Genomic DNA, 15,553 nt, shown 5'->3' on the forward strand with positions numbered 1-15,553 from the left:
TAAGAGAGGCAATAGCATTAATTAGAATCATTAAACAGAATAAGTGCTTTAACTTTATCATGTTAGTTTACCAAACTTCATTTTTAAATAAAGTATTTATGTCAAAAACAAAATATTTCAACATTGTCTTTCTTTATGATAGGAGTGGGAAACCTTTTTTGGGTTGGAGGCCACACAAGTTAGAAGCAAAAGCAAAAAACCCCCCAAAAAACCCAACCCTCACTGATATGGCCCATGACTGAGACACCTCACTCCCCTTGTGTTCCAGCCTCGCGGGGGGGAAGAGAGGCTAGGGAAGACAGAGCTTCAGGACTTCCCATGGTCCAGATTAATTCCTCTGTGGTCTCAAGGCTAGGAATGTTAAATATCAGTTAATTGAATAGTTGATTAACCTCATGAATCGGTTAGTCGACTATTCTACAGTTCCTAAGCGGCCCCTGTCTGGGAGGGGTGGATCTGAACTCCTGGACCTGGCATGACCTGGAACTGAACTGGGCTGCCTGCCTGGCTCCCAATATACTTTAAATGCAGAGCCACAGCAGGGGTATGTCCAGGATCCAGTGCAAGCTGGGATGCTGGCCAGCCTGCTAAGAATTTACTGGCAAGGAGTTGGGAGGGGGAATGCGTGTAGTCTATAGCCGTGATCACCAACCCATCGATCGTGATCGACTGGTCGATCCTGGGGGCCCGACCAGTCTATCAGGAGGCTTTCGGGGGCCCCCCTCACTGCTCTCCACCCCCTAGATGAATGCCGCGCTGATGCTACCTCCAGGGACAACATAAGTAGCGTGGGCTTCCAGCGGGGTGGGGGGGGGAGGGAGTTCTGCCTCTACGCACCAGGTCCTGGAAGTGCGTAGGTTGTTCTCCCCTCCCCCCTCAAACAGCTGGCACGGTACCTAAAACGCCGGTCTGTCGCGCACTGGGGACTTTGTTCTCTTGCCGCCTTCCTGCACGTGGGGAAGAGGGTGGGAGTCTGGGACTGTGTCGGCTCCAGCTGTTCGGGCAACGCGTGCTGTTGTGGGGAGTGGAGGAGCAAGACGTGTGCTGCCCAAGCGGTTGGGGCTGGTGCAGTCCGGGACATCCCCTCTTCCCCCCCCCCCCCCCCCCTCCGGGCGCAGGAAGGCAGCAGGGGAATAAAGTCTCCAGCACACCGGCTCCAGCTGACACGGTCCGGGACTTCCCCTCTCCCCCCTTGCGCTGGAAGGCATCAGGCATGCGATGGCCAGCATTTCAGATACCGCGCTGCTGTATGGGGGACGGGGGAGCAGCCCGCGCATTTCCTGGGCCTTGGCGCACAGCTGCAGGATCCCCAGGTACCAGTCCCTGTCCCCTCTCCCTGCCCAGACCCCCACAAGTACCCTGCCCCAGCACCCATTGGCCCCCTGCTCTGGAACCCTGTCTCCTGCACCAGGCTCCTGCCCTTGTACCCTGTCCCCTGCCCCAGCACCCATAAGTACTCTGTCCCCCTACCACCACCAGCATAGTTGGGGCCACATTAGTGAGGCTTGAGGGTTTTGGAGGAGTTGTGTTTTTGTATCTCACTTATGTGGCCCCGACTGACTTTTCTGTGGATCAGTGTCCCCTGACTCAAAACAGGTTCCCCTCCCCTCTCATAAATACAGACAATGCAGAAATATTTTGTGTTTGACATAATATTTAATTTAAAAATGAAGCCTGGCCAACAAGCCCCCAATTGGGGCCAAGCTTTCATCTGGCTTCAGCATCATAACATTCCTGTACCCCTCACTCCGACCCCAAATCTGAGCCTACCATATACTGGAACCCTGTCCTGAGCCTCTCTCATCCCCAAACTCCTGCATCCCCACATCCTCAGTCTTCTGCCACAACACACTTGCATCATTCACACATTGCAAATCTGTGTCCTGAGCCCATCATACTCCCAACCTCCCTGCCCTGAGTCCCTCACATATCCCAAACCAAACTCCTGCACCCTCACATCCACAAGCCTGTAGCTTGCTCAGCACTCCAACCCTCCACCTGAGCCCAACACTCCCCAGCCTGGAGCCCCCTCGCTGAGCCAGCATCCTCTTCTCCATATCCTCCTGCATCCAGATTCCCTCCCAGAGCTAGCACCTCTCACCCTTTCCCACACCTAAATCCCTCATTCCCACCCCAGAGCCCGCACCTCCTGTCTCAACACAATGAGGCTAGACTGCAGGAGTTTTTCCAGCAAACATGCTCTTTTGGCAGCTCCTGTATTCCTCGTTCCACAAGGAATAAAAGGGCTTCCAAAAGAAGGGGGTTTTCTGACATTTGGCCCACTCTAGACAGGCCAAATGTCGGAAAAATTTCTTCCAACAGAAGGAGCAAATAAAAGCAGCAGTGTAGCCATACCCTGAGAGTGTATAAGGGCTGAGGATAGCAAGTGATGGAGAGAAGGGGAACAGAGAGTGAGGGGCCACAAGGAAGGTATGGGGTAGATCTTGGCTTGTCCTGACATTTAAGAAGTGATCTTGGGTGTAAAAAGGTTGGAGACCACTGGTCTATAGCATTAACCTGTAAGCTTTTGCTTATCGGTTAATTGACTATATTATTACATCCATACCCAGGCTAGTAGAACGGCCCACAAAATATTAGGCTCTGTGGTGGGGCCAAATGAGGGATTCAGTGTGTGTGAAGGGGTTGCCAGGGAGAGGGATGGAGGTAAGGATGTAAATGACTTATTGATTATCTGATAAGCAAAAGCTTATCAGATAGTCAACTTGTCCCTCAACTAGTCGCTTCCCCTGCCACCTTTATCAGAGGCAGCAAGGTGTGGAGCAGGAGTTGGTGCTGGGGGGGGGGGGAGTGGGCCGGCATAAAAGCCGGTTCCCCCCAGCACCATTTCTGTGGTGGGGGGTAGGTAGGGTGATAGCAGGAGCTGGGAATCAGTTGATTCCCGGCTTGTGTCCAGTCCCAGAAGCTGTGCCTCTGCTTTTTAAAATCAGACATTTAAAAATCAGAAGTGCAGTGGAGTGGATCCAGTGCCAGCCTAGACAACCGATTCCTGGCTTGCGCTGGGTTGCCCCCGCTGTGCACAATCCTAATAAATACATTTAAAAGTATTTAAAAGTGGTGCGCAGCGGGGGGGCCCTGTGCGAGCCAGGGAGCAGCTGTCCCAGCTCATGCTGGGTCCCTCCTGCTGTGCTTTTGTCTTTTTAATGTATTAGTTCTTAATACATTTTTAATGTATTGGTTCTTAATACATTTAAAAGGCAGAACCACAGCAAGGTTAACTTCCAGGCCAGAAATCTGTCAATTAGTTGATTAAACTAAATTTTACATCCCTAGATGGAGGTGCAGGGTTTGGGTGAGAGGTGGAATGCTGAAGTGGGCTGAGGGTGTATGAATGGGCACGAGGTGGGGTGCAGGTGAGATGCAACGTCTGGAGAGGAGGGAGTGCAAGAACAGTGTGGGAGATCTCAGTGGGAGGGGATGTCTGTGAGGGCAATTGGGCTGTAGAGTCTGGGTCTGAGAGGGATGGGGTTTGTTTAACTGGCTCCTGTACCCGGCTACTCAGACGCTGTCATCTCCCCCTGTTGCTGCCATTGGTTGTGAACTGTAATGTTACATTTGTTTTACATCATACCAGAGAAAAATATTAACTGTATTTTTGCTGTGTATGGAAAGGAAGGCTTTGTAAGTGATATGGCCAAATTTTAAAATCTATGTGTGTCCTTTTTGCAGGTACTTCAATATAATTAACTTTAATGCTTCCTTTAATGTTCTTGAGTGCTTTAAAGGATGAGAAATGCTGTGGAACAGGTTGCAGAGACTCTGACAGTGGTCTTACTCTTTTTCACTTTGCTTTGACCTCAGCTCAAGAGATTATTAGTTAATAGCAGGTTATCAAGCTAGAAGAATGACAGTTGTACTCATTTATACCCATTATGCTTCATTTTTAACTGTAGTCTCTCGTGATGCTGGTTTCATACTTAGGTGCTTCTTTACATCAGAAAATACTTGGGAGTATTTTTAAAAGAGAAATTTTGCAAGAAAAGTGAAGTTATTATGGAATCTGAATTATAAAAGTGCCCTCTTGTTTAAGTAGAAGTCTCAAAAGTGGGGGAAGGTTAAATGTTCCATATAATATTTGGTATAAATAATCTTTAATACTGTCACTGGTTGATGTGCAAAAAATTCCATCACTTTTTAGTAGAACAAACTAGAATAATTCATTTTGTTCGTGTCCCTCTTCCCCATCTAGCCTCCTAAATCACACAGGAATCAACTTGTTAGATGGACAAGTGCAAGCAGAAAACCCATAATACCATCATCAATTATCGTAGTTTAACAATTATATATTTATTTCATTTTTAGACACTTGCAAGGTTTTTTTGAAGGTTCTTAGTTAGTGGAAGAAATTTCAAAGTTTCTACTAGGGATGTAAGTGAATAGTTGAGTTGACTATTCACTCCCCCTCCGCCCTTGCTGCCTCTGTATCAGAGGCAGCAGTGGGGAGGACAAGAACTGATCCTGGGGGGAGTTGGCTTAAAAGCCAGTTCCACCCAGCACCATCTCCGTGGTGCCACCTGCCCCCCACCTTCGTACTGCTGCACTGGGTAAGGGAGGCTGCTGTGGAGTAGCCTGTCAGAGCAGCCTCTGCCTGTGGCCAGCCTGGGCCACCACAGACAGGAGCCACCCAGTTCTTATTACATTTAAAATGCTGAGCCGCAGCAGTCCCAGCTCGTGCCAGTGTGGGACCTAACCCTGCTGGAGCTCTGCAATTTAAATGTAGTAGGGGCCGGGCTGCCTTCACACCCAGCTTCTGCTTCATTTAAACTACAGAGATGCAGACAGCCCCTGGACCAGCAGGAACCAGGACAGAGCATCTTCCCTTATCAACCAATTGTGTAGTAAATAGAAATTGTATCAAATACTCGAGACAGGTAACTGACTAATCAATATCTTTAGTTTCTACCCTTCTACATAACCACCATTATCTGAAGGCTATGAATAATAGTGCTTACCTTTCATATAACACCTTGGTGCATCTTTAAATGATTTATAGAAGTGATGAGTATTAATTTCATAATTTTACAGATGGGGAAATGGCAATACTGCAAAGCACAGATGATAAAAGACATTTTCCCATGGTCATCCAGCAAGCCAGGGGTGTAACGGGATAAAATCCAGGTTTCCTGAGTCACAGTTCAGTTACCGGTCCAGTAGGCCCACTAAAGCTTTATCCTTCTTACCCCAAAGGAGAAACTTAGGAATAAGAAATTTTTGGAACCAGCACTTCAGGAGAAAAATGGAGGGAAGGATGTAGTTTGTCCCACTTGAATTAATTTAGAAATGAAATTGATGAGTGCCTGACAATAGGAATGAAGGGAATCTGTCTAAAGCTTGAGTGAATTGGGTATAATTGGGTCTTGAAGGTGTTACTGGAACGTGTTTTGGGGTGAAGAGAGGAGCTCGCGAGGGAGCTGAGAGCGCTGAGTTCTGGTATATGCGAGTGGGAAATAAAAGCTTGTTGGGATTTTTGATTTACACTATAGTTCTTAGTGTCAGAATTACTAGAAATGTAGAACTCTAAGTAAACCTTATTAACACAACACATTAAGTGACTGTATTTAACTCATTTAATATTTACTTGTTCTGTTGATATCACACACTATTTTCTTTAAGTAGTGAAAATAAAATAGGACATGTACAAATTGAGTATTGCATAAATATATCGTTGTACTGGTTGGTGCTGATGAGCCAGCGGCTTACAAATATGTCAGCAATATTATCTCTATATTCCCATCTTTTAGGGAAAATATTGCAAAATTAGAGAAACCAGATTATTTGGAAATGGATTTAGTTTTTAAGTTTCAGTGGTGTCAATGGGGGAGAAAAGCTTTAAGATGGCAATATTTTTAAAACGTCTGATTCTACTAATTTTTTCACACAGGCAATTGTGAAGGATGTTCATGAAGATTCGATAACAGTTGCATTTGAAAACAAGTAAGTGTGCTGCTGATGTTATAGTTTTTCACAAAGCAAAAGCTCAGGTGGTGGGGGAGAGGGCACGCAGAAGCTGAGGGGGGTGCACGGGATCCGGGGAAGAAGGGGGTGCCTGGGAACTGTGTTCTCTCTCAGGAGATTGGGGGGCATGAGGGAGCCGCATAGCCTTGTGGGGGCTTAGGTGGAGGGAGGGGATATGCAGGAGTCATGGGGGCTCAAGTAGGGGGAGCTGGTGGAGGAGGATGTGCAGTAGCCCTGGGGGGAGATGGGGGTGCAGAAGCCACACAGCCTCTCTGTGGTTGGGGCATGCGGGAGCCGCGGAGCCTTGCAGGAACTGAGGTAGGGGGACTGGAATGCGCAGGATGTATGCAGTATCACGGGGGGGAGGACATGGGAGCCGCACGGCTTTGCCCCTTGATGGCAGGAGGCCAGAGTCGCGCCTCCTTCCCCCTCCCTGCCAGAGGAAGAGGGCCAGGTGCCACACCCCCTCCTTCTTCTCCTCTCCGTCGTCACCAGAGGGAGAGGGCCAGGCCAGTCTCCCTTTGGCCCAGTCCCTCCTCCCCTAGTGGCCGGAGTGGGGAGAGCCGGGGCAGGCCAAGGCTCCTATACCTCAACCTGGCCCTCCACAGTGGCCAGGATAGAGCTGGGGCTGCCTATACCCCGAGAGGGGTGTTGGTGAAGTTAGTGAGCAGGGGGCACTGCCCCCTAGTAAAACATAAAAAATGTTTTTTCAGTGTGAGTAATTGTAAAACATTTAAAATTGGAATGCTCGTACTATTCCACTTCACAATAAAAAGTACTTTACTTGAAAATTTTGCATAGGAAAGGTGTAATAATAAACAAGTTTGTTTTGTGAAAGGCAATGTTAAACATTGTTATATTACTAATGATACCTGTCATGTTTGGATGGATCAAAAGCAGTTCTATGGCTTCAACCAGTATCTCTCAATAGAAATGTTAGACTCATCAAATTATTACAGCAGCTATTCTGAGTTGTTTTTAAAATGTAGCCACATCAACACTGAGGTCCATAGCAACATCCTTGGAAATCCATATGCGCTACCCACATCTTTTCATTTTTTTAAGCATACGTACACATTTAGAGGCATATAAAAGAAATTTTTTTTGCAGTATTCTGTAGTCGGGATGTTAAATATCAGTTAATTGAATAGTTGAGTAACCTCATGAGTTCTTATTGGTTACTCGACTATTCTATAGTCCCCCAGGGTGGACCTGGCAGCCAGTGCACTTTGGCCCCACTCTCAAGAAGACCCCTGCCACTCCATGCTGCTGCTTCTGTATGGGAAGCAGCAGCATAGGATGGTAGCACCTCCTGTCCGGGGGGGCGGGGAGCAAGATCTGAGTTACCAGACCCGGCTCAAGCCACGATTGGCGATTAGACGCAAATGAAGCGTGGGATATTTAAATCTGCGCTTCATTTGCACTTTTGATCGGGCTCATTTACATTCCTCTTTCGACAGAGGAATGTAGTCTAGACGAGTCCTCAGTGTATGGGTTGTATCTCTGTGGTCCAGCACCCTTGAGACCTGGCCAGTCACAAGCACAGGAATTTGCTGGACCAGGGAAGGTCGCCTGTCACCAGCCTTCCAGGCACCTGCCAACTCTGCTTCTGGTCCCAACTGGCCCCCACAGTCTTCAGTCAGATGTGCTGCTGGCTCTGGCTGAATTCGTCAGCCCTGGGACTCCTAGCTGCGCCGCTTGAGTCACCTGTCGCAGGGCTCCTAGACACGCTGCGGGGCTCCCTGCACTGCCTAAACCTCTGCTGCGGGGCTCTTGGCTGCGTTGCCGGAGCTCCCCATGCTGCTTGATTTCCTTCTACAGGGCTTCTGGCTGTGTCGTGGGACTCTGCACTGCCGGAGCCCCTCTTGCGGGGCTCCCAGCTGCACCACCGGAGCTCCCTGCGCTGGCCACAGGGCTCCTTATGCCACCAGTTCCCCGTGTCTCAGTGCTCCCAGCCACATCATGGGATTCTCCATGCTGCCTGAGCCCTCTGGTGCTGTGCTCCCTCCATTGCCTGTGCCCCCTACCTACCACTGCCCTCCCTGCCCCTCGGCTCTCTGGTCCAGACCAGACAGTCCCGGTTTAGGGAGATACAGATACTGTTATGCAACCTGTGTAATCAATTTTATTGTCTCTCTTATTTGTTTGGCTCTTTCAAATGGCAACAGAAAAGAGAAACACATTATTTAAAGGTAAAGAAGTATGTAATAAACTCAAATAAGTCAGATTCAGAGAAAATGTAAAATCTGAAACTTAACTTAAAAAAAAAGGCTAGATTTTCAAGCTGTCTTTTTCTTTAAGGTTTTGGGCTAATATATCCATGTTAGCCTGATTATAAGATGCATTCAGCACATATTTCTTGATGAAATCTTCAATATCCACACCTTTAAATCATCAGTGTTCGTGATATGTTGTACTCAGAAAAACTTTAGTTATGTTTTAAAAATGAAAAACAGAAGAATTTGTTTAACATAAAAACAGAACTTGTAGATTTTGGACAGTATTCTTAGCAAAATGTGGGGATAGAGTGGAAATTTTGTGATAAGAAAACCAAAAGGTGTTTCTGCTACATCTGGAGTTCAAGAAGGTCCTTGATACAAATTTTATACTCCTATTGGTTTTAAGATGCTTAACGATATTTTAAAACCTTTTTCTGCCAAAGTTCTGAAGTAGATTTTGTTATATTTTATGAAGTTTGTGTTAAAATGCATGAAAAGTAAAGATGTGAACGTTACAGGTCAATCTTTTTTTTTTTTTTTTTTTTTTTTAAAGTGAAAGTACATGGGCCAGTCTATCACTGTATTTTTGTTTTCAGCTGGCAGCCAGAGAGACAAATTCCATTCCATGATGTGAGGTTTCCACCACCTGCAGGCTATAATAAAGATATAAACGAAAGTGATGAAGTAGAGGTATGTATTATGTTTTAAAGAGTACCTTTTTAGTGACAGGGCAAGAATACTAACCAAGTAACTGGGCATAATTGCAACACTATGCCATCTTATAAATATCAGATGTTATAGAAGATCTATCTTGAGTTTATTTAAGAGCTTCTTTCAACAATTGCAAACCATAGCTTTTGACAGCTGAAGTATTTGCATGCCACAATTGTTTTCTTGACCTCCATGGCAATGTTAACAATTGGCTTACAAACAGTGCTGTAGATTAGATTCTCATGTTTTCATTGATAAAGGTAATTGGTTTAGTGTGTGCAAGGTCTTGTATCATGTTAACCAGAACTATTTAAACTGTAGTATAGACAGGTAAATGTAAAACTTCAAGGGAAATAAGCAACTTTGCACTAAAAAATTCCCCTATTGCCCATTGATAATAAACTTGTCAACTTGATGAGTTTTCAGACTTTCCTATAGATCTTGTGATGCTTGTGATTTAACTGTCGTCTTCACTTTCCCAGTTGATTGACTGGGAATGCAGACTTGATACTTGGGCAGAGAGTGCAGAAATAAGTGTATGGTGGACAGAGTCAGAATTGCTTGATGTGGGGCTGGGAAGCACATACTTAATTGACCTGGAGGCAGCTCTTGGGTTCCATCATGGACGTACAGCTGGGAGATAGCGGTAGGGATGTGAATGGTTAACCATAAGCCTCACCCTTACTAGGTAGGCTTAATGGTTATGGTTAGCTGGTGGGGGCTGCTCCAGCCCCCCAGGGCCCATTGGAAGTGGAGAGGAGAGCTGCTCTGTCCCAGCTGGCATGACCTCCTGACTGTTAACTAGTTAAACATAAAGTTTAACCAGTTAACTAATGAAACAGGATTTTACATCCCTGGTATGCAGATAAATGGCTGAAGGGGAACGGAATTATTCATTTAAGGGTTTATGGGAAAACTGGAACCTTTTGCACAATTGAAGTATTTTTGTACAAATTTACATAATTGGTATGGCTATTCAGGTTATTCTGATTCAGAAAGCAAAATAAACTATGCCAGCAAAATCACTTCTTTGCTTATAGAATTATGTCTGTACTAGGGCTTTTAAAAAAAAATACCATAAAATCATCACATCTCTAACTGACCTTGCTATGCTGGCAAAAATAGACCTAGCTTTATTAATTGTGAGAAAAGTACTATTAGCTAATTTGCTGTCTCTATAATATTGTGCATTGGCATGATCCTGACAGTACCTGTACGTAATTAGAAGAGTTATAGATGAAAATGAAATATTAGCTGACCTATAAGGCTTTTTTGAGTACTTCAGGACTGTATTGATTGTTGATACATATAGGGTATCATTTTATATTTTGTATGGTGTTTGAACTAGGCATTTTGTCAATTTTTATGAATCCTATATAGCAAGGCTACTCAACTTTGGAAGCCCTGAGGGCCACAATGATACTCACAGTACATGCTGAGGGCTGCAACTTAAGTGTGGTTGCATGTACATGCAAATATATATGCAAATAGCTTTTCACACTGATGGGCATAAATACAAAGATTAAGGCAAGACTACATATTTAAGTCAGTTATGCTGACATTAATAAAATGCAGTATTTACCCGATTTCCACCAATATGACAGCACTTTTAACGAGCAATGACAATACTGAAATTTAACTACTAAAATGCATATCAACAGAAGATCATTATATTGACTACTTTTTTGTTTTGGCTCCCAAATGCGGGCTACGTGTTGAGCCCTGCATAAACCTAAAGGCTGTGTCTAGACTGGCCAGTTTTTCCGGAAAATCAGCCACTTTTCTGGAAAAACTTGCCAGCTGTCTACACTGGCCGCTTGAATTTCCACAAAAGCACTGACTTCCTACTGTAAGAAATCAGTGCTTTTTGCGGAAATACTATGCTGCTCCCGTTCGGGCAAAAGTCCCTTTTGCGTAAAACTTTTGTGCAAAAGGGCCAGTGTAGACAGCTGAGATTTGTTTTCTGCAAAAAAGCCCCAATCGCGAAAATGGCGATCGGGGCTTTTTTGCGGAAAAGCGGATCTAGATTGGCCATGGACGCTTTTCCGCAAAAAGTGCTTTTGCGGAAAAGCGTCCGTGCCAATCTAGACGCTCTGTTCCGAAAATGCTTTTAACAGAAAACTTTTCCGTTAAAAGCATCTCCGGAAAATCATGCCAGTCTAGTCGTAGCCAAACTGCACTGTGAGCTGCAAACAAATGCCTGAGGGCTACATGTGGGCTGCAGGCGGCCCATGGGCTGTGAGTTGAGTAGCCTTGCTACGTAGTTTGCTGGCTTAAAAAGCTCTTGCATAGCAGTACATTGTTAGTGGTAAGATCAGTCAGTTATGACTTGTGCTTTATGCAAATTCTATGCAACTTTCTTTATTAATATAATGCAGTTCTCATCCTGCAGTGTTGTACATGATGATTTTTGTTTAGGTTTATTCCAGAGCAAATGAAAAAGAACCATGTTGCTGGTGGCTGGCTAAAGTGAGAATGATAAAGGGTGAGGTAGGAATGTATATACACACATACTTTCATTTTCTTGTATTTCTCCTTTGCAACTGTCTGGGCATTGGATTTTAAGTTTTCTGTTTTTAAATTCTCGAGTAACTATTTAGGCTATCCTATTAGTAGAAAGTTTGATTGAGTGTCTTTTTACCTAAAACTAAAGAAGTGCTGAGTTTATTTCCACAATTAATGGTCAATACAGTCATATCACAGTTCTTGCTCTTGTCATTAAACATGTGGCTTGGATGATTTTATTATTTTTTATATCAGTTTTATGTAATAGAATATGCAGCCTGTGATGCTACATACAATGAAATTGTCACAATTGAGCGTTTAAGATCTGTGAATCCCAACAAACCTGCAACAAAAGATACTTTTCACAAGATCAAGCTGGAAGTGCCAGAAGATTTAAGGCAAATGTAAGTATAAATCTGTGTGTATGCATACTTTATTTTGAAATTTTACTAGATTTAAGAACTCTGACGAGGGAATTGAAAATTGTCATTAATAGTTGTAATGAGATTTTTTTTAAATTTATCAAATGAATGTGCAGAAATATAAACATTATTAATAATGTCATAGTTTGGACCTATTTCAGGAAATCATCCCTGAAGCAGTACTGAAAGCCTGCAGAAATAATTTTTTTCTTTTGGGTTTTCATGATCTTCAATAATATGAAGCCAGACAGATTTTGTTCTGATTTTTCTTGCATGATTGTACTGTTTACTTACATAAATATAAAAAAAAAAAATCTTGTAAGAATTGAGCGCATCTTATTAACTTGATTTGATAATTGCATGAAAATACTTTTGAATTTAATAAGCAGGTTGTAGGACAAGTGTCTAGATAACCTAAACTTACTCTGCCATTAAAAATATAATTATTTTAATTATGAATGTGTTTATGAAATAATGAAATAGTAATAAATAATAGCAAAAATTTATCTTTATTTGAAAATTACAGTCTTTTAGAAGACATACATATCAGTTACCTGAAAATTCTTGAGAATGTAGTTGGAAAAACCTTGGTTGAAACTCTTGAGTTCCCTTTATAGTTTTACTAGGGGGCTGTGCCCCCTGCTCGCTACACTCCCCAACCTCTCTCTCTCTGGGGGTAGGTAGCCCCAGCTCTCCCCACGGCTGCCGGAGACAGTCATGCCAAAGGGTAGCAGCCCTGGCCTGTCCCCTCCTCACCCACCTTTCCCCCCAGCTGCCGGGTAGGACCTAGGCCACACCATACCATCCCAGCTGTCTCCTCCCAGCTACAGCGGGGGAGGAGTGGGAGAGGCTTCACCAGGCCTAGCTCTACCTCCTTTCCCCCAACCTCCAGGGAGTTGGGGTGGGCTGAGGTCACAGCAGGCCTGGCTCTCTCCCTGCTGCTGCCGAGGGGTTGGGCTGAGCCAAGGCCTCAGTAGGGCTGGATCTCTCCCCCCTGGCTGCCAGGGGAAAAGGAGTTGGGCTGGACCAAGGGTGCGGTGCAGCAGGCCCGGCTCCACCCCAGAGCACCAGGGAAGAGAGAGGAGGCAGGCGGGATGCAGAGTGACGTGATGTCACTCTGTGATCCTATAGGAAGAGGGTTTTTTTTAATATATAGAGAAGAGAAGATGGCCCAAAACAGAACTAGAGAAGGGGCTCTTAAGCAATAGAATAGCTTCTTTTTATAAGTTAAGTGGAATATTACATAGTCCCTCAGTGACCTCCTAGCATTCATTTATATTAAGTAGAGAACTGGATGCATTTACTGTGCTGTAGTTTGTTATATCATCAGTGGAAGGCAAAATATGGAAACCTAAATCCTAAGGTCTGACAGATGCATTAAAAAAAGACAACTCAGTGTTTGTGTGTGTTTGTGGGGTTTTTTTTTAAGTATTTAAGATTAAACAGAGTCTTTTAAAGAGATAAGATCTTAACTGCTTTTTTTTTCTAAAAAGCTCATCATTTCTCTTTTCGAAAACGGTGTTAGATGAATGTTATGTGCAGGAACAATATATGAGCTGCAGTAAATTACTTGGAAATAATTTAATCTCCAGTTTCTGATGAATCATAAACTTTTGACATTTTGACCTGAGTGCATCTGTTGAAATAGTTTATTACTTGAAGCTTCTCTGTTTTAAGAAGTGTAATTGAAAATGTAACAAATCAAATGCAGAATAAGTGTACTTAATACACTTCAGATAGTTTTGTAAATATTTTTCTGAAGACTGAAAAGCTTGGTAATGGGAAAAATGGGTGAAAATGTCACTATTAAAACCATTGTTAAAAAAAAAAAAAACACCACCACATCCATTATTTTGTGTGAGGCTCCTTTGTGAATCTCTTGATGAAGAGTTCAGGATTTGCTTATATCGGTACAATAGGTAGGGAGAAGAATCTAGGAAACACTATACTCCCCTTCCCAAGTACTAAGGTGTTCAAAATTAAGTGTGGTTATTGTCACATAAATACAGATATATTATGGATATAACCTGGTATAATTCAACTACAAATGTACAAAACTAAAAAATTGACATTCATAAATTTGACATTCATAAAAGAAAAGTATATTTTACATAAGATGAAAATAATGACCTACATTTCAAGGTTCTAATGACATTTTGTGATTGTTGTCATGAGTCGTGTGGGAATCTTTTATGGATATGTGAATGAAGTGGATTCAATGTTCTCTCTATGACCAGTAGAAATAATAGTTCCTTAATTTTCTTTAAATTATTATTTATATCTTCAATTCCCAATAATGTTCACGTAATAAAAGTATATTGTCCTTTTAAACAAGTTCACTGTGTACATACCCACATTTGTGAAGACCAAAAAGATACTTGGAGTACTAATCTTTTAATCTTGCTTAGTATCTTTATAAACCACATAAGCAAGCATGTGTGGAGAGACCACTAGAATATGTATCCTTTTACTATTTTCTGTATTTGAGTCAGGAAGAACTGCTGTCACTTCCCCCAAAAAAGTCTTCATCCTTTATAGAAGTAGTATATTTAAGTTTAGATTTTTCGAAAAGCAGATTTGAACTATCTTGTTATTCAAATCTTTCTTTTAAAGATGTTGATTGTGGTTCCCATATCTACTTGTGCCAGCAGAATTATATTTTTCTATGTTCTACAAAGAAAATATTTTACCATTAATAGTTTCATAGACGATAAACCTTATGATTGAGTCTACAAATGCATCAAATAAACATTCTGTAAATATGTAGCACTAGCAGGCGAGGCCTATCATTGACTGGATAAAGTCATTTTACATAGATTATACAATTCAAGCAATTAAATATGTATAATAGAATTTTTTTTATTATTGTGCTTGCAAAATGGAAGTAAAAGAACAGATTTAAGTTAGTAGAAATTTCAATTTCAAACATTATTCAATTTATTAAATAATTACCATGCATAGTAAATTTGAATCAGAAACTCATAAAGCTTCCATTGCTCTTTCTGTAACTAATTTGAATTATTTTGTGATTTGTAACAGTAAAGAATTTTTTACGCTAAAATAGCAGTTGAATAGGCGACTTGATTTTAATTTTGTTAGCAAATATATTTTATGAACTCTAATCATAATAGTCATGACTTTTTTCCGCTGAAAAACAAAAATAATTGTTTAAACCAGTGTTTCTGAAAGTGGTCTGTGGACCCATTCTGAGAGAACTGCTGCCAAGCAGGTCTGGTTTATTTAGTTACTGGCTCCAAAGGGAGCAGCAGGAAACAGCGGCCCAGGTTATGCTGCCTCCCACAGCCAATGGGAGTCGCAAGGCTCTGTGGCTGCGGAACCAGTAAGTAAACAACCCAGAGTGGCCTGGTAGCAGCTTTCTCAGAGTGGGTCCATGGACCACTTTGAGAGACAGATTTAAACTTTTTGCCCAGCATATTCTGGTATTAAAAGTAGTGCATTCATCTACTTTAAATGTCAGGATTGTTTATGCAAAGCTTGGTATCTGTTGATAATCACAAAGTATGACTTTATTTTGCACAAACAAATCTACAAACAAACAAACTCACTCTTCAAAATATATAATAGATTTTTGTTCTTAGGTGTGCCAAAGAGTCTGCACATAAAGACTTCAAAAAGGCAGTTGGAGCATTTTCTGTAATATATGATTCTGAAAACTATCATCTTATCATTTTGGTAAGTATTATTTCCCTAATTATACCTATT

At 42.6% G+C, this 15,553-nt stretch overlaps 1 protein-coding gene across 4 annotated transcripts in view; it reads left to right on the forward strand.

Annotated features, from left to right (window-relative positions):
* Positions 1–15,553, forward strand: part of FMR1 (fragile X messenger ribonucleoprotein 1) — a 52,249-nt gene that overhangs the window by 9,129 nt on the left and 27,567 nt on the right. For all 4 annotated transcript variants that reach the window (XM_075941071.1, XM_075941072.1, XM_075941073.1 and 1 more), the window contains exons 2-6: positions 5,900–5,952; positions 8,789–8,882; positions 11,322–11,393; positions 11,664–11,812; positions 15,430–15,523. In XM_075941071.1, coding sequence (XP_075797186.1) covers positions 5,900–5,952; positions 8,789–8,882; positions 11,322–11,393; positions 11,664–11,812; positions 15,430–15,523 — 462 coding nt within the window. The remainder of the gene's footprint in view (positions 1–5,899; positions 5,953–8,788; positions 8,883–11,321; positions 11,394–11,663; positions 11,813–15,429; positions 15,524–15,553) is intronic.

The sequence above is a fragment of the Pelodiscus sinensis genome, chromosome 13 (assembly GCF_049634645.1).
Source record: "Pelodiscus sinensis isolate JC-2024 chromosome 13, ASM4963464v1, whole genome shotgun sequence".
Taxonomy (NCBI): domain Eukaryota; kingdom Metazoa; phylum Chordata; order Testudines; family Trionychidae; genus Pelodiscus; species Pelodiscus sinensis.